The 23056-nt window shown below is 48.3% G+C and overlaps 1 protein-coding gene across 4 annotated transcripts in view; it reads left to right on the top strand.

The window, feature by feature from the left end:
* Positions 1–23056, top strand: part of CD80 (CD80 molecule) — a 30891-nt gene that overhangs the window by 2068 nt on the left and 5767 nt on the right. For 2 of the 4 annotated variants that reach the window (XM_040582955.1, XM_040582951.1), the window contains exons 1-4: positions 2403–2819; positions 15637–15972; positions 18916–19197; positions 21202–21327. In XM_040582955.1, coding sequence (XP_040438889.1) covers positions 2738–2819; positions 15637–15972; positions 18916–19197; positions 21202–21327 — 826 coding nt within the window. In that variant the 5' untranslated portion in view covers positions 2403–2737. Of the gene's footprint in view, positions 1–2402; positions 2820–15636; positions 15973–18915; positions 19198–21201; positions 21328–23056 lie in introns of those variants that run through there. The other 2 variants (XM_040582954.1, XM_040582952.1) reach the window with 2 other exon arrangements.

The following is a 23056-nucleotide window of genomic DNA, read 5'->3' as shown; positions in this document are numbered from 1 at the left end:
TATTTTTTCTTCTTCTCTGAGTACCATGGAAACACTTGCATGTAAACACACGGTCCTAGTATCATCTGCATTTGCGAATGGTGCCCATGGTCCTGTTAGAAAATGCACAGGTAGAGTACGAGCGTACAGGATTTCAATCAGAACCCAAATCACAAAACACGTGCTCTGGAAACCTCGCAATGGAGAGACACAGAGCCCCAGTCTGATTCAGCAGCAACCTCCTCTCTGCCGTTTCATACACAATGATAATTTATTCTCTACAGAAAAGTTGTAACCTGTTCTTGTTCTGGTGTTTGATTTCTCTATAGAATACCACCCAGTTAATTATGTCAAAATAAATCTCTGATTTATATTACGATCCAATAAGCCTAATTCACTTCTGAATCAGTCCATCTAATCTATCTAATTCAAGGAAGCTATACTGGGGAAAAACTGGAGCAACATAGCGGCAAATCATTTCTGATAAAAAGGAGGCATTTGCTTTAAATCAAAGTAATTTAAATCAGCAAGCCAGAAATCTGCATGGAAATAAATGATTTTAATCTCAGTTTGCATTTGCACTTTATTTTTTTCCTTGAGGAAGATCAGGGTTTCATTGGTGTGTAACTCTCTCGTTGTGATTATTACAGCTAAATATAACCCCTTACATTGTACCGGGGTTTGTTTTATTTTTGCAGGAGGGTGTGCAGTATCTGTACATATCTACATCACTTCGCATGTATTTACTCCCTCGGGCTCTTAGTAAATAAGTGGTTTGTTTTTGTACTTAGGATTTGCTTCAGACTGGTTTTGTTTGGCTGCTCAGGTTTGTGAGGGCTCTGCCCTTCCAGGCTTTAGAGCAGGGATGGCCCGTGCCTCTCCCCTGCCTTGTCTGCAGCCTGGGCGAGCTGGGGAGCAGGGGGAGGGGGCTGGTGGTGGGTGTCGTGGGTGAGCCATGGGTGCCACAGGTGAGCCATGGGTGCTGTGGGCAAGTGGTGGGTGCTGTGGGTGAGCCATGGGTGCTGTGTGGGAGAGTGGTGGGTGCCATGGGTGAGCTGTGGGTGCCATGAATGGGTGTCATGGGCAAGCGGTGGGTGCCATGAGTGAGCAGTGCGTGCCATGGGTAGCCATGGGTGCTGTGGGTGAGTGGTGGGTGCCATGGGTGAGCCATAGGTGCTATGGGCGAGCAGTGTGTGCCATGGAAGAGTAATGGGTGCCATGGGTGAGCAATGGGTGCCTGCTGGAGGAGGGGGCCTGGTGCTGGGAAGGCAGGCGCTCCCCCTGCCTGTCCCACCAGAGCTGGTGGGTGCTTGCTGGAGCCCATCTGGTCCCAGCAGCCACTCCCCGTGTGGGTGCTCAGCCATGATGGCCACAACACGCACAGCTCGGGACATCTGTTTTAAATTTTCTTTATGTAGCTGAACTTGATGGATTACATCCAGCTGGGCCTGAAATGATGTTGGAATGCTATTTGAATTTCCTTTTCATTCATGATTTTCATTATTTTAATTTCAAATACAATCTTACAGGATTATTCCCAGTGTCAGGTGTTTCACTTGGTCGCATTTTAAACTCCACCCTGAGACTCCCCAGTGGTGCCAGACACTGAGGTTCACCCCTGCTGACCGTGGGCAGGGCCCTGTCCTGTTCTGTCAGACCAACACCTGCCTGTCCCCTCAGCCTGACACCCTCCTGTCCCCTCAGCTTGACTGTCCCCTCAGCTCGACACCTTTCCATCCCCTCAGCTCGACACCCACCTGTCCCCTCAGCCCACCATCTTCCTGTCCCCTCAGCCGGACACCCACCTGTCCCCTCAGCCCACCATCTTCCTGTCCCCTCAGCCGGACACCCTCCTGTCCCCTCAGCCCAACACCTGCCTGTCCCCTCAGCCTGACATCTTCCCATCCCCTCAGCCCGACACCCTCCTGTCCCCTCAGCCCACCATCTTCCTGTCCCCTCAGCCGGACACCCACCTGTCCCCTCAGCCCACCATCTTCCTGTCCCCTCAGCCGGACACCCTCCTGTCCCCTCAGCCCAACACCTGCCTGTCCCCTCAGCCTGACATCTTCCCATCCCCTCAGCCCGACACCCTCCTGTCCCCTCAGCCCAACACCTGCCTGTCCCCTCAGCCCACCATCTTCCCGTCCCCTCAGCCTGACACCCTCCTGTCCCCTCAGCCCAACACCTGCCTGTCCCCTCAGCCCACCATCTTCCCGTCCCCTCAGCCCGGCACCCTCCTGTCCCCTCAGCCCAACACCTGCCTGTCCCCTCAGCCCACCATCTTCCCGTCCCCTCAGCCTGACACCCTCACGAAAGGCACGTCCTGGCGGGCACCGAGGGGCGAGGGCAGCATGGTGCCCATCCCAGGGCGGCGGGGGCGGGGAGCATGCAGCCTTACGGACGCCCCGTGAGGAAGCCGTGGGCGGGCGTGAGGTGACTTATGCCGAGCGCCCGCCAGCTGCCTGGCCTTCCCCCACGGGCAACCAACATCTCGGCGGCCCTGCAGCAGGAGCCGGGTGCCCATGGGCCACCGCTGAGCCCCCAGCCTCCTCCCTGCCTCAGGGGGTGGCCTCAGGGCTGCTGGCCCAGGTACCCCCGGGCACCGGGGAGGCAAACGGGGCTGACGGGGATCGTGCTTGCGTTTTTTTGAGGCGGCAGCAGGCAGGAAGGAGAGGGGAGTGGCGGCGGGTGCTGTGGCTCCTCAGGCACCATTTCCCTAACTGTCCCCCTCTCCCCACGGCCCAGGAGCTAAAGGAAGATGGCGTGCCTGCCCGCTGCCTCGCTGGCCTTGAGGAGGTGGCTGGGGCTTGGGCTCTTCGTGCTGCTCTGCCTCCGTTCAGGTAAGCAGGGGCAGCCGGTGTGGGAGTGCGGGAGTGGGCACGCTGGGGCCGGGTGGGCAGGGGCACCCGTGTGCCAGCCGGCAGCGATGGCGGCCCCCAGGGCACTCATTCTGGTGTCTTCTACTGGGCCTGAGGCTGGGCCGAGGTTTGGGGTGGATGGCTCTGCTAACCGCGGCAGCAAGCACTGAGGGACCCGTGGCCAGGCATGCCAAGCTGCCAGCCCCAGAGGGGCAAGGCGTTCACCCGTCCCAGCAGGGGTGAGGGGAAGGTGGGTGTTGTCGGGGCAGCTGACCTCTTCAGGGAGCACATGGCTCCCTGGGCTTCAGCTTCAGTGGTGGGGACGTTTCTATAGGTTTTTGGAGGGCCAGAAGTAAGTGTGTGGTGGGGAAGACAGGGCAGGGCGGTGGGTCGCAGGGGTCTCTGCCACACGGGCAGTGCAGCACACAGTGGATGTTTTCTCCAATGACACAAGTCCCAGTTGGAGGACTGCAAGGGTTGTCCCCCGTCCTCTAAGGACCTGCTGCAAAGCTCACTAAAGTCCACAGGTCCCTCCTTACCACAAGAGGCTTGGGATGAGTCTTCTCAGCTGTGTGAAATGTTAACCTTGAAACCACACAAAACTCGCTTCTGAGCCGGGGTTCATTGTGGATGCAAAATAGGTTGTGCTTATTGGCAATTTCAGTGTTTCATTGCAGCTAATGATACTCTAGAGCAAACCTGGGCTGAACTGAGGCTTTGATTAAAAATCAAGTGATGTAAAATTAGTAGGTTTTCATGCTGATGTTGTGAAACTGGGAGATATTTGATGCTGAGTTTCATTTTGAGTTTCCGTCTCAGAATCTTAAAACAAAAGTCAGAGAATTTAACAGAGATTGACTCACAAAGCTCACTTGTAAAGAAAGCAACCACCTCAAATACCGCTTGTGAGATCTCTGCTCTCCTGTTTTCCCCTGCATTCCTTCCCCTATCTCTGTGTTTGAGAAGTATGGATGTATTTTGCCCATGCTGCAACGGGCAAACAATCTATCACGTGCAGAACTCTTTCTCTCTCCATAATTTCAGAGCTGGTGATATGTTATTGTAATTACGAGCATGTGGTAATTCACCAGTCATGTTATTTCCCTGAAAAGGATGCTGATTCCAAGGCTAAAGATGTGCAATACTTGGATATACAGTCTGATACATGCTAATATCCAGTAGTAGACATAGGAGTTTGATAATAGAAAACTAGGTGTTCTGATGGTTGTACTTTTTTCTGTATGGTTTACTAAGGGAATGATAGTTTATCATGCTTTCCATCTCTCCATCTGTGTCTTAGTTCCCTGCTCGTGACTTTCAAATCCCCTGCCCAGTTTCCACCGAATTTGACAGGAGGGCAGAGCTGGCAGAGATGTGGTGTCCTTGTCCGCTATGTGGAAGTCACTGGCTAGCAGTGCCAGTGAGCAGCACCCAAACAGCCAGAACCCCCACTGCCCCTCCTCATGCGTAGCCAACAGAAAGGGCAGAAGGCAGCTGCGAGAAGCCTGTAAGGAGCATGGTGGTTCCAAGGGCTTGGGAATGGGCTGGGAGATGTGGGGAGAGGTGCCTGGGGTAGGGAACACAAAGCACAAACCCATAGGCCAGCAGGATCTGGTCATCCTGTGGCTGAGAAGACTTACTTCTCCAAATCTGATCAATTACAAAATTCTGGGGTTTGATTCTGTGCGAGGCGGAGTGGGGAAAAAAATGCTATTTTAAAAGCATTGTATCAGCTTTAGGGGCATAATTGTTAGATGCTTCCCATGCAATGAGTCTGTGGAGGTGCCGGTGCCTCAGGAGCAGGTTGCTTGGCAGACTGGTAAGAACAGCACAGCCGATGCACTTTCTTTCTCTCTCAGCATGTACGCACACACACCCTGCCACCTTTCTCTCCAAAAAGAGGTATTCCTATGTTAGTGACCCTTGAAAATACATGGTACAGTACCCACAAAGGAGTGGTTTTAAAAGCCTTACTGGGACTCGTGGGTGATGCCTTCCCTAGGTCGCCCACAGGGACCACAAGGACCAACTTCTGACCTTGCCGTAACAAAATGGTGAAGCCCTAGGAGTCTGCCATTGCCCTGCCAGTGACTTCCCACGCCTTGTTAAGCGAGTCACCAAGGCCAGCATTTACAGAACTGACACCACTCTGCTCATGAGGGTGCTCATGACCCCGTCAAGGCATTGGCAAGGCCAGCACCCAGAGCCTGCGGCTACATCTTGCAGCCTTGGATTTAGCCCAGATGTCCTGGTCCTTGCACACCTTGGTGCCGTAGTGCTCCAAAAGGTCAGGCAGCATGTTAGGATGAAAGCAGGTGCTCTCTGCATACCCTGTGTGAGTAAAATACTAATACGGGGAATGTCAGGCTGAATTTTTACATCATAGCAGTAGAAGGCATTAATGGGGGGCTTAATTAAAAAGAACGATTTGAAGGTTGTATTTCATAGGAAATGGTGTATGCCCAAGCTAGGTAGTAGATACATTTCTTTCCCCTTGAATTGAATTTTGCTACTCTGGGGTTCACCTGAGGTGACCCACTGAAATGCCAGTGTAATTTAGAGCTGCTTCTGAGATGTTATCTGCTGCTAGAGACGCTGATGTGTGTGAACACCCTGCTGCCTTAGCACAGCGGAAAAGTGGCAGAACAGCCCTGATTACAGGACAAACTTATTTATTTACAGTCTGAGCGTATTGTCGGTATCCCCATAGGCTTTTTTTTTTTTCTCCTGCCATTGCACCTTCACACCTACCTACAAATTGTAGGATGTTCTCAGTCCCAGTTTATTATACTAGGAAAATGTTGCTAGAAGTCACTCAGTATGCCCTTTCCCTGCCCTGGTGCAAACACGGCATAGGCACTGATTGCAGGAACCCAGTGAGCCTGGCTTTGTGTCCATGGAGTATTCCTTTTAAGCTTCCCTGGAGTCATTTATTCTGACTGGGGACCCACCTAGTTCTTGGTTTCTTCCCAGTGGTGAAATTTTTTGGGAAGTTTTGAGGAAAATCCCTGCAGCTTTTCTGAGTTATTGGAGAGTGGAGGGAGGGGGGAATATCCACTTCCCTCCACCTTGTGAGTGAGCACTGGCTCACAAGTAACTTGCTCTGGGAATCCCCTCTTGCATGCTGCTGCCAATAAAGAGTTCAGAGCGGAGCTTGGTTTCAGAGGGACAAAGTGGGTTGAGAACGAGAAAGATTCCCTGTTTTGTGGCCACTCCCAAATACTGAAGGGTCTAGCAATGAGCTTTAGGTGCATGGCATCTGGTTTCCATGCCAGCTCTGGTATGGGTTGTCCCTAGGGCAGATTTCATGGTGGAGATGGCAGAAATTTTTCTTCACATACCGGATTTGCCCACTTGATCACTGGATGCAAATTGGGTTTCTGTCTTATTGCTCTTTCTGCCTTCAGCTGGTTTTTAATTTCTCTTTTTGGGAGGAGTTTCTGTCTCCTCCTGTTCCAGACATGCAGAAAAGAAGTATCTTTGGTTCAAAAATAAGAGTGGTGGAACTAAGGAACGCCTTTGTCTGTCTGTCTATCCAGAGTGAAACTGCTGTAACAGCTTGTCTGGAGAAAAAGAAACCCAACTAAAGGCTCCTGCTTTTGCATATAGACTCTGTTTTACTTCTTCTGTTGTGTTTTTTTTAAGTAAAACTTTAGAAAAAAAAAAAAAAAAAAAGCAGAAAATTAAGCATAGACAAGCTACATTCTTACACAGCCAAAATACAGTTATACACCTGCATTCTGAGTTTGTGAAGCTACCAGTCGAACATTCTTTTCACCCACATTGTTTCCTTTCTCCGGTTAGATCAGAATGAACCCAGGTAACTCCAGTGAGCTCACATTACTCTGAGGGCAACAGCTTTTTTGCATTTCTTGGATCGCTGAGACATTTGTATCCTTTTTGCAATGTGAGTGTCAGACATTCCTGTATTTAAGCATGCAAAGTTTGGGGCTGAAGCTTTTACACACTGCGGTAGGTTACCAGCAGAAGTTGGCACCCTGTACGCCCTCACACCTTTCCTGCTCATTGCTGCCTCCATCCTGGCTTACAAGCATGGTTTAATAGATGTAATTAATCTGACATAGATGAAAGCTGCCACTGACAGAGTTATCCCCCTGCCTCGCTTGTGATGAGTTAGTTTTCTGCAGAGGTCAGCCCGCTCTTTTCAGCTTGCTTTTACACCTGACGCTGTGTACCCTGGAGGGGGATGCAGACAGACTGCACAGCTGAGGGACACAAATAGGTCACTGCCACCAAAAGGTGTAATTCTGCTCCTTTTTCTGCTGCTTTGGGCTATGCGATTCTCCTCTCCTTTGCACTAGTTCTGGTACATGTCTGATCCTTGGATGATCTAATTTGCCTTCCAGCTTAGTTTCTTTTTTTTCCCTTGTTTTATACCAATGCGGCATATTGAACCAGCCTCTGGAGAGCCCTGCAAGGAAAGTACTGGGAGTACATGGGATTGAAAGGGAAAGGGGAGCAAGATCCCCTCTGCTTGTGGGGAGAAGGCATGAGATCTGTGGCAGTTTGTTGTTTGGCTGCACGCCGAGGTTGTGCCAGGCTGGAGGAGAATTTCCATGTTCAGAGGAACTCTCCTTCCTTTTAAACATGTGTTTCCTACTATAAACGCTGCGCACATGTAGATGTGGTGTTTTTCATGAGGTGGAAAGCTAAGTGTGCTGAACACAGTGAAGTCTGTGCTTGGCAAAAGGATGTAGGTTTTGTTTCCAAATAGATGAACTTTGTGTTTCATTGTAGCTGTTCTGTCCCCTTGGAGGGACTTCACCATTGGGAGTCTCAGGAGGTCATTTGAGAAAATGTAAATCTTTCCCAATGAGGAAATGCCACAGGCTTTGCTTCTGCTTTTTCACTATTATGCTTTTAAAATATCATTGGTCCCAGGGGACTCCCTGGCTGAAAACAAAAGTGCTGACTGCTGGCTAATGGTGGCATCTCGAGTGATACTGTGCTCAAAAGACATTCACCTTTTGGAGAGCCCAGAATGCTACTGGTCCATATAAAAAGTTGTTCGAAAAGACCACTGAGGCAAGTCTGTGCACTGCTGCTCTCACCATAGCAGGTGTAGTCCTAAATGCCTGGCAGACAAGGATTTTATCCCTGTGCCAGGGAAAGTCCTTCAGTCTGAACAGACCTCGCTGTCAGACGCTGCTTCCCACCAGCCGAGAGAGCCCCTGCCCCACGCCACCCTGCCCTGAGATGTTCCCAGCCAGTGCCTCCAGTGGTCCCTGCCCAAGTCCCTCATTTCACTCCCTCTGCGGCTTTTGTAGCTTCAGACACCTCTAGACTGCTTTGGTCTCATTTCCTTAGTCATCCTTCAGTTAATTACCAGCCGCCATGCTGCACTCATATAGGGCTGTTTAACCTCTCCTCCAGCCGGTCCTCCAGCTGTGGGGTTGTTGGCCAGGTTGTCATCTGCACAGCGTTAGTGAGTTAGTGCCTGAGCAGGGACCAGGTTTTTATAATAAGATAATGGCTGGCAGGCCTGTAGCGTTGTGAGCTGCACTGGTGAATATTGCTATGGCTGTGGGCAAGTACTTTAGAATCAATCAATCAATCAATCAATCAATCAATCAATCAATCAATAAATTCTAATTTTGAGTGGGCTTATGCAAGAGGTATCATACTTCATTTTCCTGGTTACTGGGCACTTTCACCTTCTGTTAGTGGGCTGGCTACTTGGGGAGCACATGAGACAGTGAGATTTAGCAAGCACTGAAGAAAAACCGTGGCTTTAAGCAGTGGGAAGGACCTCGACTTCAAAAAGCTGTGCTGCGAGGACAGCAGTATGCATGGCAGTGGTACTGGAGGAATTAGGAAAATTATCTGAAAACATCTTCAGCTGGGAGATAAATATAGAGGAAGTACAAAGTGATCCAGTCAGCGAGAGACAGAGTCTGCAGGGGAAAAAATTATTTTTGTCTTTGTGTGCGACAAATCTCCCCCAAAGGCCTGTCTTACACAACCGCCACATCTAGTTTCTGCCCCCAAACTGGGAAATCCTAGGAGTGCTGAGCCAGTTGCAGGAATTTGATCTTGAAAAGACCTAAGATATGCAAATCCTCTGAGGACATCCAGATTTAGTGACCCCCCTGCCTTTTTTTGTTGTAGCAGGTTCACCCGCTCCGCATGCTGGGAACGGAGAAAGGGAGAAGGTTCAGAAGGACTCTTCCCTTTGCTCCTTTCCCCAATGCAAAGACATCCTTCGGTACCCATTGCCGATGTCCCTGCTGATATGAAGCGTGGGAGATAAGCAAACCCTCTTTCCTCTCCTCCCCTCGAGCAACACCCACATGGAAGGCTGTACAGCGAAGGGGAAGATCTCAAGACATGCTATCATCCCCTTCCCAGCCCCAGATACTTGGGCGTCTCATTTCCAGCCCCTTGCTTGCATCTGACCTCCCAGCTAGTGCCGAGATTAGAAATTTGCCAACCGACTTGTGAAGAGTTACGATCTTACTCAAGTTAAAAACAAAGTAGACTGGACATACCCAGGGCAGTGGGCTTGTCCCAGCCAGGGACTGGTGACTCAGAAAGCAGTAGATCTTCTGTCTCAAGAAGTACTGAAACATGAGCTGGAGCAAGAGGGAGTGGTACTGGCTGGCTGGAGCTGCCCCAGGGCTGTAGCAAGCCCCTTTACCAAAGTATTTCAGATTCCCTTTTGTCTTCTCAGTTGCTAATTGCAGATCATGGAACTTTTTCATGATTAATAGAGTTCCCTTCCCTTTGAAGCCAGGTTTTTGACAATTGTGACTCAGTAACAACACTGCTTTTCATTACCTGGCTGGCTGGGTTGCCTTGCTGGATTTTGTGGCAAAAGACAATCAGCGTGGTGTGAAATCTGCATTCTGGTGAGCAGCAATTAAGGCTGGAGAAAGCAGAGCATTCGTTCTGCAACATGCAGAGGAGACTGCAGTCAGAGGGCTTCAGTGGGAGCACTGCAGGTCTAAGAAACTGAGCCCACATCAGACACCACCATGTGTTGACAGTGCCATGTGAACCACTCTAAAATGAGTGTTACCTACAGTACATTACTGCTTATCAAAGTATGCTTAGGGAGACAAAAGCAATTGATCATTCCCTTTGTCATCAATAGGGCCCTGAGTCAGCATGGTGCTGGAAAAAAAAAATGGGATTAGTGCGCCTCCTCCAAAGATGGGTTGTCTTTCTGCCTATAGATGCAGGAAGGTGTCCTTTGGTTTTCACAGCTGCTTCACGACTTCAAGGAATTCTTCACTAAAGGCTTTGTACACGAAACAAAGCAGCATTAAAATGGAATGAAGGCTGCTGAAACCAAAACACCATGGCGGTATTATTATCACTGCCAAAACAAGCAGTGTAGAGCCGGGCAAAGCAAGGTTGCTGTTCTGTTTGAGAGTGTGGCAATGTGAAGATGGGAAGTGCATAAAGCCCCATAAGGGGTGCCGTGCTCTTGCTGTACTGCTCCAGCAGGGCGCCCTGAGGTTACAGTGCAGAAGCAAGCAGAGATGAACTTTTAGAAAACCCTCTTCAAACCATTTCCCTACCTCAGGCCTGCCATGACATCATCGTAAACTAGGATTAATCCGGTCACTTAAGTGCTGCAGGCACACGCTTGACTAGCATGAGCGGGTATGGGGAAGCGAGACTGAGTGGAACTGCTGCCGAATGAAGTGCATCGCTGCTTTTCTTCAGGCTGCCTTCTCTTCTGCTCCTCTCTCTCGCTGCATTTGGGATGAGTAAGGGAACACGGACTTTGCAAGAGATCAATGTGGCATCAGCAAAGCCAGGTTTGCAGCTGCTTTGCTTTGCCAGAGAAGCCTAGAGCAGCAGCAGGCCCATGGTTCATGACCGCAAGGTTGGGCTTGGGGTTGTGCAAGGGGAAAGGGCTGCTCCTCCTTTCTCTGCATGCTGAGACCTCCCTTTGCGTGCTTCTGCTTGCTGGAGCGGAGTCTGGGTAGAAGGAGCCTAGGAGGTTTGCCAGGCACTCATGACCGGGTTAATATGCAGTCATGGACTCCTTAAAGAAGACAGCCAACAGGGCCTACCAGCACCTGCTTTTCTCTGTTTTCATCCCATCTTCCTCATGGCACAGGGTTCTTACAGTGACACACAGAGCAAAGCAGTGTTTTTACGCATTTATTATGAAATGATATCTCCCCATAGAAGGTATCTGGGCATCTGATGGGGTCTTTCTGTGATCAGTGTATTCACAGGGTCTGTCACAACACTGATTTAAATACAAAGCATTTCTTCACATATTCCAGGGTAGCACAGGATGTTTGCTGAATTTTTACTCCATGGAAAGCTTTGGGAGAATCTGATTCCTCACTGGTAAAATCACCTGGGATAAAGAAAAGACTGAGGGGCAGTGTCTGGTCCTTTGAAGACAGCTTTTCAAAATTCCTCAGTTTTTCAACTGATGATCTGTCTTGCTTGGAAATCCCTGTAAAATACTGTGTTGTCCTCAAATGATAAATCCTGCAAGTTTGGGGTGAATGTGCTTTTCCCAGAATATGAGGGTCCTGAGCTGCAGAATTACCTGGGGACTGTTAGGTATGATTCCCGCACTGACCCCAGGGGATGGCTGCCCAGGAGAAAGCCGCAGCCCCACAAGATGGGTTTCCTCAGCTGGCCCAGCCCCTGTTACGAGAAATGCCCTTGACTCACTACAACGTGATGTGCACCTCTTCCCAGAGCTGGCCCAAGTCCCTTTTTCCAACCCATGCACGGGTGGAGGGCAAGAAAGATGTCAGCGCCCCAGCAGAGCGGGAGTCCCAGGTGCATGGTCCTAGGCAAAGTTCAGTGATGCCAATAATTTAAGAGTAGGGAGACCAGCTGCCGTTGCAAAGAGAACTAGGGAGCCCTATGGGAAAAAAGCAATGCAAGGCTGGTTTGACCCTCCTGGTTTGGGAGGGCCACCAACAATTTGCCTCAGAGGTTTTTGCAGCACTGTTGGTTGAAAAACTGTGCAGTTGCACTGTCTTACCTGCTGCTTACACAGGGGCAAAGGACTCCAGGCTCACCAAGAAGGACCTTTCCTTTCATGTGTGTTGCTTTCTGGGTTGTGTGCAAAGTGAGGTGACACGAGGTAAGACCAAAAAAAAGGCAAAGCAGTTCAGAAGGGCAGAGAAAAGGGGAAAAGAGGGAAAAGAGAATGGTTTTGAAATTTCTGTTCACCGGGAATTATCTGCAGGTTTCCAACAGTCCAACGCTGCTTCTCTAAAGCACTGCATGGTCTTTTACTGCCTCTTACAGACAAACATCTCTGCAGGACTTCTGTCCCAGAAGCAATTTGCTCTCCTGTACCGCCTGACTGTATGTGTGGTCAGGATAACTAAGCTTTCTGTAGCTGGGGAATTTCTGAAACATGGACTTGGGCAAGGAGTGAAAGAAATAGGGATACAGGCTCAGCAGCTTTCCTGCTTGCTGACTCTTGGAACAAAGAAAGGACGTTTTTTCTCTGCACTCACCTTTCTGTTCTAATTAGCCCTGCCATATGGGGCATCTGCAGCACAGACATAGTTTGGATAAAACGTGTTTTTCTGCCCTGGGAACAGAAAGTCAGCCCCTTTCATCGGTTCAGCATTGCCATACACTGCGAGCTTCCAGTGACAGAGTGATGTGCATGCACAGCAAGGGAGCAGCTGGGCTTCAGGGGGTGGGAAGAGGAGGGATCTTTTTTTCTAGAAAAGTCATTAAAAATTATTTCCATGGTGGATACCTCCCCCACAGCCTGGTTACAGAGAGTATTCAGCACAGAAATGGGACAGAACTGAATTTTCATTTTTGCTTTGCAGTTCACCTTTAAAGTGAAAGGGGACTTTTGTGGGCCTGAATGACTCTTCGTGGACTTTGGTTCCTTCAGGTTTGCAGCATACAGGTTGCAGTTTCAAAAGTGCAGAGCCTTTTAAGGGTAGATGTGACATCAGTAGGAGTTTCCAGCCCCTGCACATGTACTGCCAAGAAGGTTTTTGTTCTCCTTTTGGTTGCAAAGGAGACTCTTAGGGGCAAGGCGTGGACAACCTCATGCAACTCATGATGTGATGTCACCCTGACATTTACTGTACGCCTACTCTTCCCTTATTGCTGCAAAAGAAAATAGAAAATTGTCTTTATGAGACTCCACAGTCCCAAAGTTTGGCTCCTTTTGTGAGTGTCTCCAGCAATAGTAAGAGCTGAACTGTGAGAATAAGCAGTGATGTGGTCAAGGGGAAAAAAAACATGTACACACACAAATGCATGCAGACATGTGGGAGGAGGAACTTCAAGAATCACAACCTAAAGTAGGCTGCTTTAAGGGGAACAGAAGGAAATGTTTTTTCACACAGCATGTAATGAAACTGTGCAACTCATCATCACAGGATGTTGTGGAAGCCAAAAATGTATGTGCATTCCTGAAGGGGCAAGAGCTCTTCCTGAAGGGTAGGTCTAGCAGTAGTGATTAAACTGCCGATGCCAAGAAATCCCAAAATTCCTGGCTGCCAAAGGTTGGCAGGGCATGGTGGTTCTTATCCCGTGTGGCGTGGAAGAACTATTTTTTCTGCCATTTTGCTACCAGTTGCTGGCTGACACAAGCCAGCAGGCTGAGTGGGCTCCTGGTCTGCCCCAGTTTGGTTGCTCAGAGTCTGCAGTGCATGATAAGGGGAAGTACAAGTGGCGGGGGGAAAAAACTGTGTTTGAATCTTTCCCTTTGGAAGGCCAATGAAGTGACTGAGTGGAGGGAAACCAGTTAAATGAGAAGTTACTCATTTAATTACATATTCCATTCTATTTAATTCATATTAAAACATTCCATAGTGTTGCCAGGACCTCCCCAGCATTTTTCAATGTGTTTCCTACAGATCTAACGTAAAGCATTGTGAAATTGGTCGGAGAGGGGCGTGCAAGCGGGACAGGGTAGGTGAGCCATGGGAGAAGGAGGTAAAAGCTTATTTTATATTGTATCCCAGGCTTGCTGTCTGGGCTTAACTTCAGCAAGCTTCTCTCAGTGCTGCCCCAAGACCCAGCTGTGCCAGGGCACTGGCTGAGCATCTGCTTGTCTCCCTCCTGCACCAGCAGCTGGAGCATTGCAAAGCACATCATCAGGGTGTGCTGCTGGGCACAGGTCAGCATGCCACAGGGGTCTCACTGTCAGCTGTGTGACAGTGTCCCAGGGATCTGGGAGTCACTGCTAAGCAAATGAGCCCTGGCTGGCAGCAAGCTTATGTCAGTTTTAGATGTTTCAGCTGAATCCGAATGTCACAGCGCCCCAGGCGCACCCTGAGCGATGCACTCTGTGCCTGTGGACAGCATGGCTGTGGTTAGGCATTAGCTGTGACAATAATGTGTGAGCCAGCATCAGCCAGACTTTTCTGGGGTGGGTGGCAGTTCTTAGACTCAGCTTTTTCAAGCAGTCAGGCAGAGGCTTTGCACATGGGGTCTTACCTCCACGGATGGGTGATGCTGCACTGTCCTCATCAGTGACACACTGTCTGGCCAGGACATCCCTGCTTTCTTTCTCAGACATGTTTACTGAGATCTGTTCTTCAGGGATGGCAGAAGGAATTTAAATTTCGTCTGTCCTGAGGCTGGCTATTTCCTTGTTTTTCTGCTCTCAGTCAATGGAGTGCAGTAGATGGGTATCTCCCACTACCGGAGATGGGTGCTAAGGTAGTGAGGCTGAGGCAAGCAGGGCAAACCTATTGCAGCCCGACTTCCTGGACTAACAAAGCAGGGTGTGCAGGGATAAGCATCATCCTGAAGGCTGCACAAACCCAGCCAAAAGCCCAACCATCTCCCTTGGCCTTGGTGCAGCACAGGATCGCACATCAGTGCTGGGGCGCTCTTCCAGCAACAGCAGGAACAACTTGCTAGGCTGCTCCCTCGTGTGTCAGGTCCTGCCCCCTGCAAGCACCTACCCACTGGAAAGAGGAAGGGGAGTGGGAAAGCAGGGCTGATCACGGGAGTGGAGTGCATAGAAATCAGAGTGCGAAGGGTTGGGGTTACTGTTGGCATGGTCAAAGTTGTACCTAATTTCCCCCTGCATGGATTTCAGCTCTTTATTGGAAGCACATGCCTGCATACTAGGTATGGCACTGACACGTGTGGTCGCTGGGCAGGAGTTGAGGAATGCCTATGCTGGTTTGCAAGGCAGGCGCACGGGGCTTCACAAATATAAATTTGTTTTAGCTAGACTAGGCAAAATTTTTCATGTGCTAATAATGTATTTGCTGATGACAATGTAGCCGTAACCTTTGTTTTATCATTGTAGGGCTGCTTCTAGCTTCTGGGATCTTGAAAGTTTTGGGGTTTTTTCTTTTACAGAAGAAAACCTTCCAAAGAAAACCCCAAACCCCCAAACTAATAGTCCACTGTGCTTCTGTTTGGCATGCAGGGAACCCATCAGAGGGTGACACAGACTTTCCAAACACTGAGCTTTGCAAAGGGAGAGCAGAGGAGATAGTAGTTTGGCACATGTGGGTTTATCCCTTTACATGAATAGTGGCAATTTTTTCATCTCAGGTGTGTGATTTTTAAGGGAGCAGAAAAATTTCTGTCCAGGCAGGTAGTTCTCCTGTCTTCGCCTTCTGTAATTCATGCAGAAATCACTGCATGCCTGCTAGCTCAGGATCCTAAGCAGGACTGGAGCATCACGTAAAAGGCAATGCCAAGGGAGAGCTCCCCTCAGTGCAGAGCTGAAGTTGTAAACAGCTCGGTGGGTGATGAGGTGCAGAGCTGAAAGAGGTGAGCTCTATGCAGAAGACCCTGCCACAAGGCTATATCACTGCCTCACTGACTTTTGTTTGCCCCCCACCTACAGGCTACGCACTGGAGAAGAAAGTAGTCAAGAGCAAAGTGGGGGAAAAAGTTGGCCTGCCTTGTTGTCATGAAATTCCCAGCTGGGAAAGCCTACATAATTACCGGGTCTACTGGCAGAAGAATACTACAGAAGTAGTGCTTGCCTACGCAGAGGGAAAGAAGATCTCCGAGCATGACCGGTACAAGAATCGGACAGAGATGGACCCAAGGAACCTCACCCTGTGGATCTCCCACATGGAAATCCTAGACAATGGCCCTTACCAGTGTGTAGTTCAACGCAGAATTTCACAGAACTCAGTTGTTGTGTGTGATGAGGCTGTCGCCCTCATTGTTACAGGTAGGTGGATTGCCTCCTGACACCTGAGGCTTTCTGGTGTCAGCCTCTGGGGGTAAAGGACACTGCTCTAAGCTTTAGTCATAGTGCAGCAGATAAGACGTTCATCAGGAAACCTAAAAGAATGCTGGAAGGTGTAGTGGAATGAAGCTGGGTTAATTAGCATTGATAATATATAATGTGGGTTGGCTTCAGGGGTGGAGGGTTGGCCGATGTAGATAAGGTGCAGGTGTGGCTGGTTAAGTTAAGATGTTGGGCAGCCAATGGGAAGAGAGCAGCCGAGGAAGAGAAGGTGAGAGAGGAAGAAGCAGAGAGAGAACATATGCCCTGGATGAGGTGAGACAAGAAGGCAGCAGAGGGACTGGCATGTTGAGTGTGCTGGTATGAGATGGTAGAAGACCTTGTTGCAGCTGGCTAGTTTGGGGAGTGCTGCGACAGGAAGGTGCTTTACCTATTTCCATTGTAGCAGCCTCCTTCCTTTCCTCCTCCTTTCCAAAACTACCCCAGGTACAGAAAACTTGTCTTTCCCACCACCCTCCCTTTGATACCCCCCTCTTGGGAAAGGACGTTTCCCAGGACAGATCCCCAGGTACCACTGCTGGTGGGTGCCCTAGGCCACCTCTTCCCCTTGCCATCTTTTGGGCAAAGCAGAAACTAAGTCCTTGGCGCACTGGAAGCGTTCGGGCCAAAAGAGGAATAGGGTGGCATTGCTCCTCTGTGGCCACGGCAGCAGCCCAGCCCTGCAGCCCACCCCTGGGGAGCCCGGGCTGGCCAGCTCGCCAGCTGCACTGCAGCTCCACAGCCTAAGGCTGAACCCAGCTGCAGATTTGAGGTTTTTTACCTTGAAGAAACAACCTGAGCTCCTTTGCTCAAAATGAACCTGAATCTTTTCTTGGAGGTTACAAAAAGTTCCATTGACATTATTTTCCATTTCCACCACTGTTATTTTGGCAGCTGGTTTCCACCAAAGGCAGAGATACTGGTAACAGATATAAATATTTACATACATTTGAATACCTTTACCAGTAGAGAGTTCCAGGAATCTTTCAGACAAGTCAGTGAATGAGTGTTCCCCATGTTGAATGAGATTCATCAGCAAAAAAAAAAAACACAACAGGTTCCTGAGGTCTGGCCATTGTCCGTGTTTTTTTTTGAGGGCATGGTAGGCATATGTGCAAGGAGACAAATTTAGTGATCTTTCTGGAACCTGATATGAAAAAAGGGAAGTGCACTGCCAGCACCCTCTCTAGCCATGAGGGCTCTGGAATTAACTGCATGAAAAATGTGAAACTATGATGCCTTTTCCTCCTTGCAAATACTCCAGTTTCTTTCCTTCTAGAAGTATCTTTGCTGTCTTAACAGACCGGTTGTGATAATTGTGGACTTCTGCTCCCTTTGGTAAAGTGGGATCAGTTATTGTGGGGATCGGGAAAGGGAAAGCTCCCCTCAGCCCTGCTGGCATCAGGCTAACCTGAGAGAGGCAGAAAGGTGTTACTCCCTGGTGACAGACCAGGGAGGCTTGGTGAAGCTGACTGGGATGGTTGAAGGGACTTTCCAGACTGGATGTCAGTGCCATACTGATCAAGAGATAGTGAGCCTGGAATGAAATCTGGGTCTCTCCTTGTCTGCCACTGCTTGGTCATGCAATGTTGAGCAAGTTTCTTTCATTAGTTACTGGTTCCTCAGTAGCCTAAACTATGGGTTTGTGGCCAGCAGAAGCTGTGGAAGACACGCTACGACTGCAGGCCCTTCTGCCTTGTGCAGATCCCAGGAGTCATGTGGTCAAATGGCAAGTCAGGCAGGGAGCGATTGCAGACAAAACCTTAAATGCTCCAAAAAGGGCCATTTTGCAGTGAGCTGGCGCCTGAGGGGTGTGCAGGCTACAGACCTACAGCTGGCAGGGGTGGGAGGGACAATGTGGTCCCTTTGGCCGTGGTGGTGTTGGTGTGACTTTCGCCCACCAGGAAGCCATGTGCTGAGTCTTTTTCTGACTGGTGCCTCTCTTGCTAAAGATGTAGTCCTGTGGATTTTTCCAGTGTGAAAGTTGCCTGAAATAGCTCCTTTGCCACCCCTTGCCGCCTCCTCCTCCTCACCCTGGACTGTTTGTTGCAACCTGTGGGCATCCTTAGTTGTACCAATGCAACAATTTACAGTAACGTGGTGAACCAGACTGGCAAAGTGAAGCAGAGTAAAAAGGGCACCATCCTTCTTCTCCTTCTTCACTCATGTTAGTCTTCTCATCCATTTCACCATGCAGCCCCACAAACGCTTACAGCAATACACCTGACTAGGAGAGAAGGCATGGAACAAGCCGTGTGAGTGGGAAACCTCTGAAAATAGTTTTTGTCAATGAGAAAAAAGTCCAGTGAGAATGTGGTCTGAGAGGACCCATGCACTGCTAGGCATTTTTGCAATGTATGACTTGGTCTTGCTTTCAGCTGGGCCTTCTGGAGGGGCTCCCATGCAGAAAATATAATTCAGTCTTTTGCTGGTTATCCTGGCTGAAAGTCCAACATGTGACTCACCTCCTCTCCTAGCAGAGATGGACCCTTTGTGAGCTTTCGACTAGGAAGGGACTAATGAGGGAGGGAAAATGAAACGGTCTGCCATTGCCTGTAATACGGATTTTTATTCAGTGCTGTATTTTTCCTACCTGTTTTAGGATTCCTTCTGTTGTTCCACAGACTGCTGTATGTAGAGAGAAATGGTGGCATTGGAGAGGTGGGGTCAGGAGGGCTGTGTACAGCACAGGAAGGAGAAGAAGCAAAGGCTTAGGCCATATCTAGTCAAGGCTGTGGGGAGAGTGCTAAGGCACGAGAAAGGCCAAACAGATTATTATAGAGGAAGAATGCCCTGTGGGGGAGTCTTTGCTTTGACCATGGGTGATCAGGACTGCAGCCCTCATTGTAATCTGACAGAATGGTAACTAAATCTTTCTTGCTTCAGCTGACTTCAGTGAGCCAAACATAACAACAGAAGTATCAGCTACTTCTTGTGACTCAACTGAGATGGTGGTAACATGTTCTTCTCACGGAGGTTTCCCCAAACCCAGAATCTCTGGAACCTTCAACAACATGTCTGTGGTGTGGAATGCCATCTGGGTGTCTGAGTCCAGCTTCAGCCCATACAACGTCACTGGCAAACAGTCGTTCAACGTGACCAAGGACACCAACATCACTTGCTCTGTTGAATATGGTGGCCTTGCCAAGACCACCAGTTTGATTCTGAGTAGGTTTTAATAGTTTCTGTTACAAAACCATTTTGTTGAATCTGCTGAGTTGCCTCTCTGAGAAAGCAATAGATTTTGTGTATCTGTTCATGCAGGGATGACCCAATGATGCCACCTGTGAGCTGCACACCCAAATATTTCAAAGGCTGTAAGACAGCAGGGTGGGAAAAGAGAGTTACAACAGTACTGACAAGCCGAGATGGCTCTGTCTTCCTGCTGCTCTACCGCAAGTCACAGCTGGGCTAAGGGGGCAGCTGGGTCCCATTGTGATCTGGTGATGTCAGCCTCAGTAGCTCCCACAGACTGGGGTTGCCACCACCCAGTGCCCCTCTGCACCAGCATGGTCTTGCAGCCAGTTGTGTGACACAGACCTGGCATTTGAATGGAGGAGCCTGAGAAATGTGTGTGCCTTAACAGCTACATGTTGCGCTGAAAAATAATTCCCTCATTTAACAAGCATGTTTGTTCCCGCTTCAGAAGCTGTCAGCTGGAATCAAGAAAAAATTCTGCTTTCCTGCACATATTTAATAAAGGGTTAATTCATAAGAAAAATTCCAACACTGTGTGTGGCTTGAAAGTGATAATGTAGTAGATAAGTCTGTGCTTTGAAAAGCTTGAGGTACAAGTGAAAACAGGGAAGGCAGCACACTACAGTCCAGATGTTTTACAGTAGAACGGGATTTGCAAGAAAATCCTTAAAGCCAAAAGACCTTTTTTTTTTTTTTAATGTTGTTACTAAAAAAGTATTCCGAAATGTCTCTGGGTCTGAAGCTTTCATTGTAGAGATAAGGGCATCTTCAAGGGAAGCTAGAGAAGTGCTATATTTCCTAGGGAATTGTATCTTATTCATCAAGGTGCCTCATTCATCAATCTTACTAAAATCAAAGGGGCTCATGAGGAGAGGTGCCATTCAGCTTCAGAACAAATGCCAGAAACTAGTGCTTTATGAATATCGGTTATTGCTGGATGTAGTGCACAATGTCCCTAGAGATGGTAATGGGAGAAGGTTATGAGTATCGTGCTACATAGAAAAGGAGAGTAACAAAAAAAGTAACAATAGTAATACACTGTTGTCACAGATTCTCAGAGGAGGGTGCAATCAAGAGTGGCAAGAGCAGTCACAAAACCTCCACTTGTTGATTTTTAAGATGTGGAACCGCTCCCATTTTGGTATGATGGAAAGGGTCCTTGAATCAAATCTTTCCTGAACATGGAGTTCCAGACAGAATATAGCCCCTGGCAAACATAGGAGACCAACCCTACAGTGGGGGGGAAGGTTGTACAGTGGATCAGGCTAGTGCCTTAGAAGTTGAATGATGCCTAATTGTGCCAGATGCAGACGATGAAGATCTGAAGACCCGTGAACAGGCACCAGCTCTGTCCCTCCTGTCGAATTAGAGCTGTACTGTACAAGAATGACCTGTTCTTATCTATTCTAATGTCCAGGCGGCAGGATGGTCATCTCCAGTGGTGAAAAGCTAAGGCTCCAGATCCACTAAAACTGAACTTTGCCACAACGCTTTCCTGCCGTGCAGAAAAAAAGTCTATTCTAATCTAATGCATCATTCTCCATAACTTTTGAATGCAGAGGGGACAAAAATAGGCATAAATTGGGTGAAAACATTAAGAAAAAAAGCAGAGTACCTTTGAGAGTGCAAGTTTTCTAGATACGGACTCAGACTTTTCCACCGAGCATAACCAGTTTCTTTAAAAAAAGTTTTAATGGTTTTAAGTATTGCCTGTCTCGACCCTGTTGTGGACAAAGACCCAACATTTCAGATTCTGTGGGTATGTTAAAAATTTCAGAACATAGCAAATTGTGGGGAAATGGAAGAAGTTCAGGTACTAGCTTCATCTATTTGTTTATTGAATAGGTGAGTTTTCAGGCTGAGTATCTAAATTAGTATTTTGCCAGAACCACCAAAATTCACATACCTGCTCTTACATGAAAATGCCAATGTGTTGTTGGGTCTTTTATTTATGTTTTATTTCTTCTGTCTCAGAAAAAACAAATTACTGCATTGACCCTACTGTGCCTCCATCTTATAATGTCATTACTGCCTCAAGTATCATCATTATCATCTTCCTTTTGGCTATCACCCTAGCAGCAAGATACCTCCCAAGGCATGGTAAGTGTAGCTCCTTTTTCAAGAAAGTGTCTTTTCCTGCTTATGGAGTTTCCATGTAAGATATACATTTATAGAAAATAAACTGACACACTAGGTATTTTTGTACCTTCTCATTTCCCCTTTTTTTTTTTTAATTAAAATGCAGCATCTACTGTCACAAAATCTAAGTCCAGCTCAGGACTTTCCTACGTTTTTGTGTGCAGGCAGCACTAGGGTTCAGGTTTTAAAGAGTGAAGGGGTGATGCGGAGTTTTGAAAGCAGATCAGAATATTTCCAAAATCAGGGGTATACAGGACTGAAGAGATTCACAGAGGTCCATTTTTATGTATGCCAAGAATCAATGCCAAGAATCTTGGTCATCATTATAGACACAACTGAGCACTGACGGTTTCAAAACGGGGTCTCTCTACTCACCCTACTTAGACAATCCCTCAGAAAAGTCACGGAGCCAAAGTTACAAAAATACATAGTGCTAGGGCCACAGAAAAGACTGAAGCATAGCAATGCCCCACTTTTAGGAGAACCCCAACTGGGAGACATGGATTTGCCATCTTTTTGTGGCCAAAACCACCACAAGTGATGTGCCCTTTCCCAACCTATGAAGTATTCTGTAACTCCAGGCATGTCTCCAGGAGCTTTTCAGTGGCAAAGGGGACCTCAAGCATCTCAGGGTTAGCTGGCAGCTGAGTAGATTCTTTTTTTTTTTCTTCTTTTTTTTTTTTGGTGGCTCAAAAAAAATTTCATCTGTTAGCTGTCGCTCCTAATCATGTCTAAGCTGACCTAGCCAAAAAGCCCCTGAAAATGTGGGTAGACATCTAATGGATCTATAAAGGCAGTTAGGCATCCAGTCAGTACTGAAAGTCAACCGCGGTAGGTGCCCTATCCACACCCTGTTAGCAGCTTTGAAAAGCAGTCCTGGAGAAAGATAGCAACACGTTATAAATATCACCCAATCAAGTTCTGGTCGCTGGGGAAGTCGAGTCTGGAGACAAGTATCCCACACTGAGGGTGCTCTAGGTTCAGCCCACTTAAACCAGAAGCCACCAGTCTGAGCATCTTAGCTCATCACAGTTGCAGTGGTACCTCTGGTTGGAAAGAGGTTATTTGCTAAGCAGCAGGGACTCAGTTCACTTAGGGACGCTTGTAAGTTTGTTGTGCTTGTGTCCTCTGCTGCCTCCGTTTCAACTTCAGACAAGTTCACTCCCAAGTCAGAGGTGTGGAGGTAGCATTAATATTTTTCTCTTTCCCTCCTCAGCAACCACATCCCTTCAAAAACCCATGTGACCACTGAGTCAGGCTGAGCTAATTCTCTTTTTGGTGTTTTATCACAAAGAAAGGAAGCTTCTGGAAGGCAGTGACTCTTGGCTACACCTCTGCACCTCCTCATTTTCCACTCGTGCCCCTATGACACCAGTGCTGGTTCTCTCCTGCTGTTCCCTGGGGCTGTGTGAATGGGAAAGCAGCAAGCAGGTTGAAACCAAGAAAAATCACAGCTGATCACAGCCTGTGCTGTTAGCTGCGTGGATAATGAACCTCCGGTTATAGGAGAAAATTAACTGGAATCGGAAGATTTGGCTCTAAACAAATATAGGCTGGAAATTAAAAGGTTCCTTAATTAGTATCAGTAGTATTCTGGAGCATTCTGAGATAGCCTTTTATATTGAAACCAGATTGCTTTTAAAGTAGATGTAAAAAGCATACCAGCGTGGTCGAATGTGATCACCTGCAA

Source organism: Falco naumanni, chromosome 2 (genome assembly GCF_017639655.2).
Source record: "Falco naumanni isolate bFalNau1 chromosome 2, bFalNau1.pat, whole genome shotgun sequence".
NCBI classification, from domain to species: domain Eukaryota; kingdom Metazoa; phylum Chordata; class Aves; order Falconiformes; family Falconidae; genus Falco; species Falco naumanni.
Note: the sequence above shows the minus strand (reverse complement) of the source record. Positions and strands in the feature narration are given on the sequence as shown.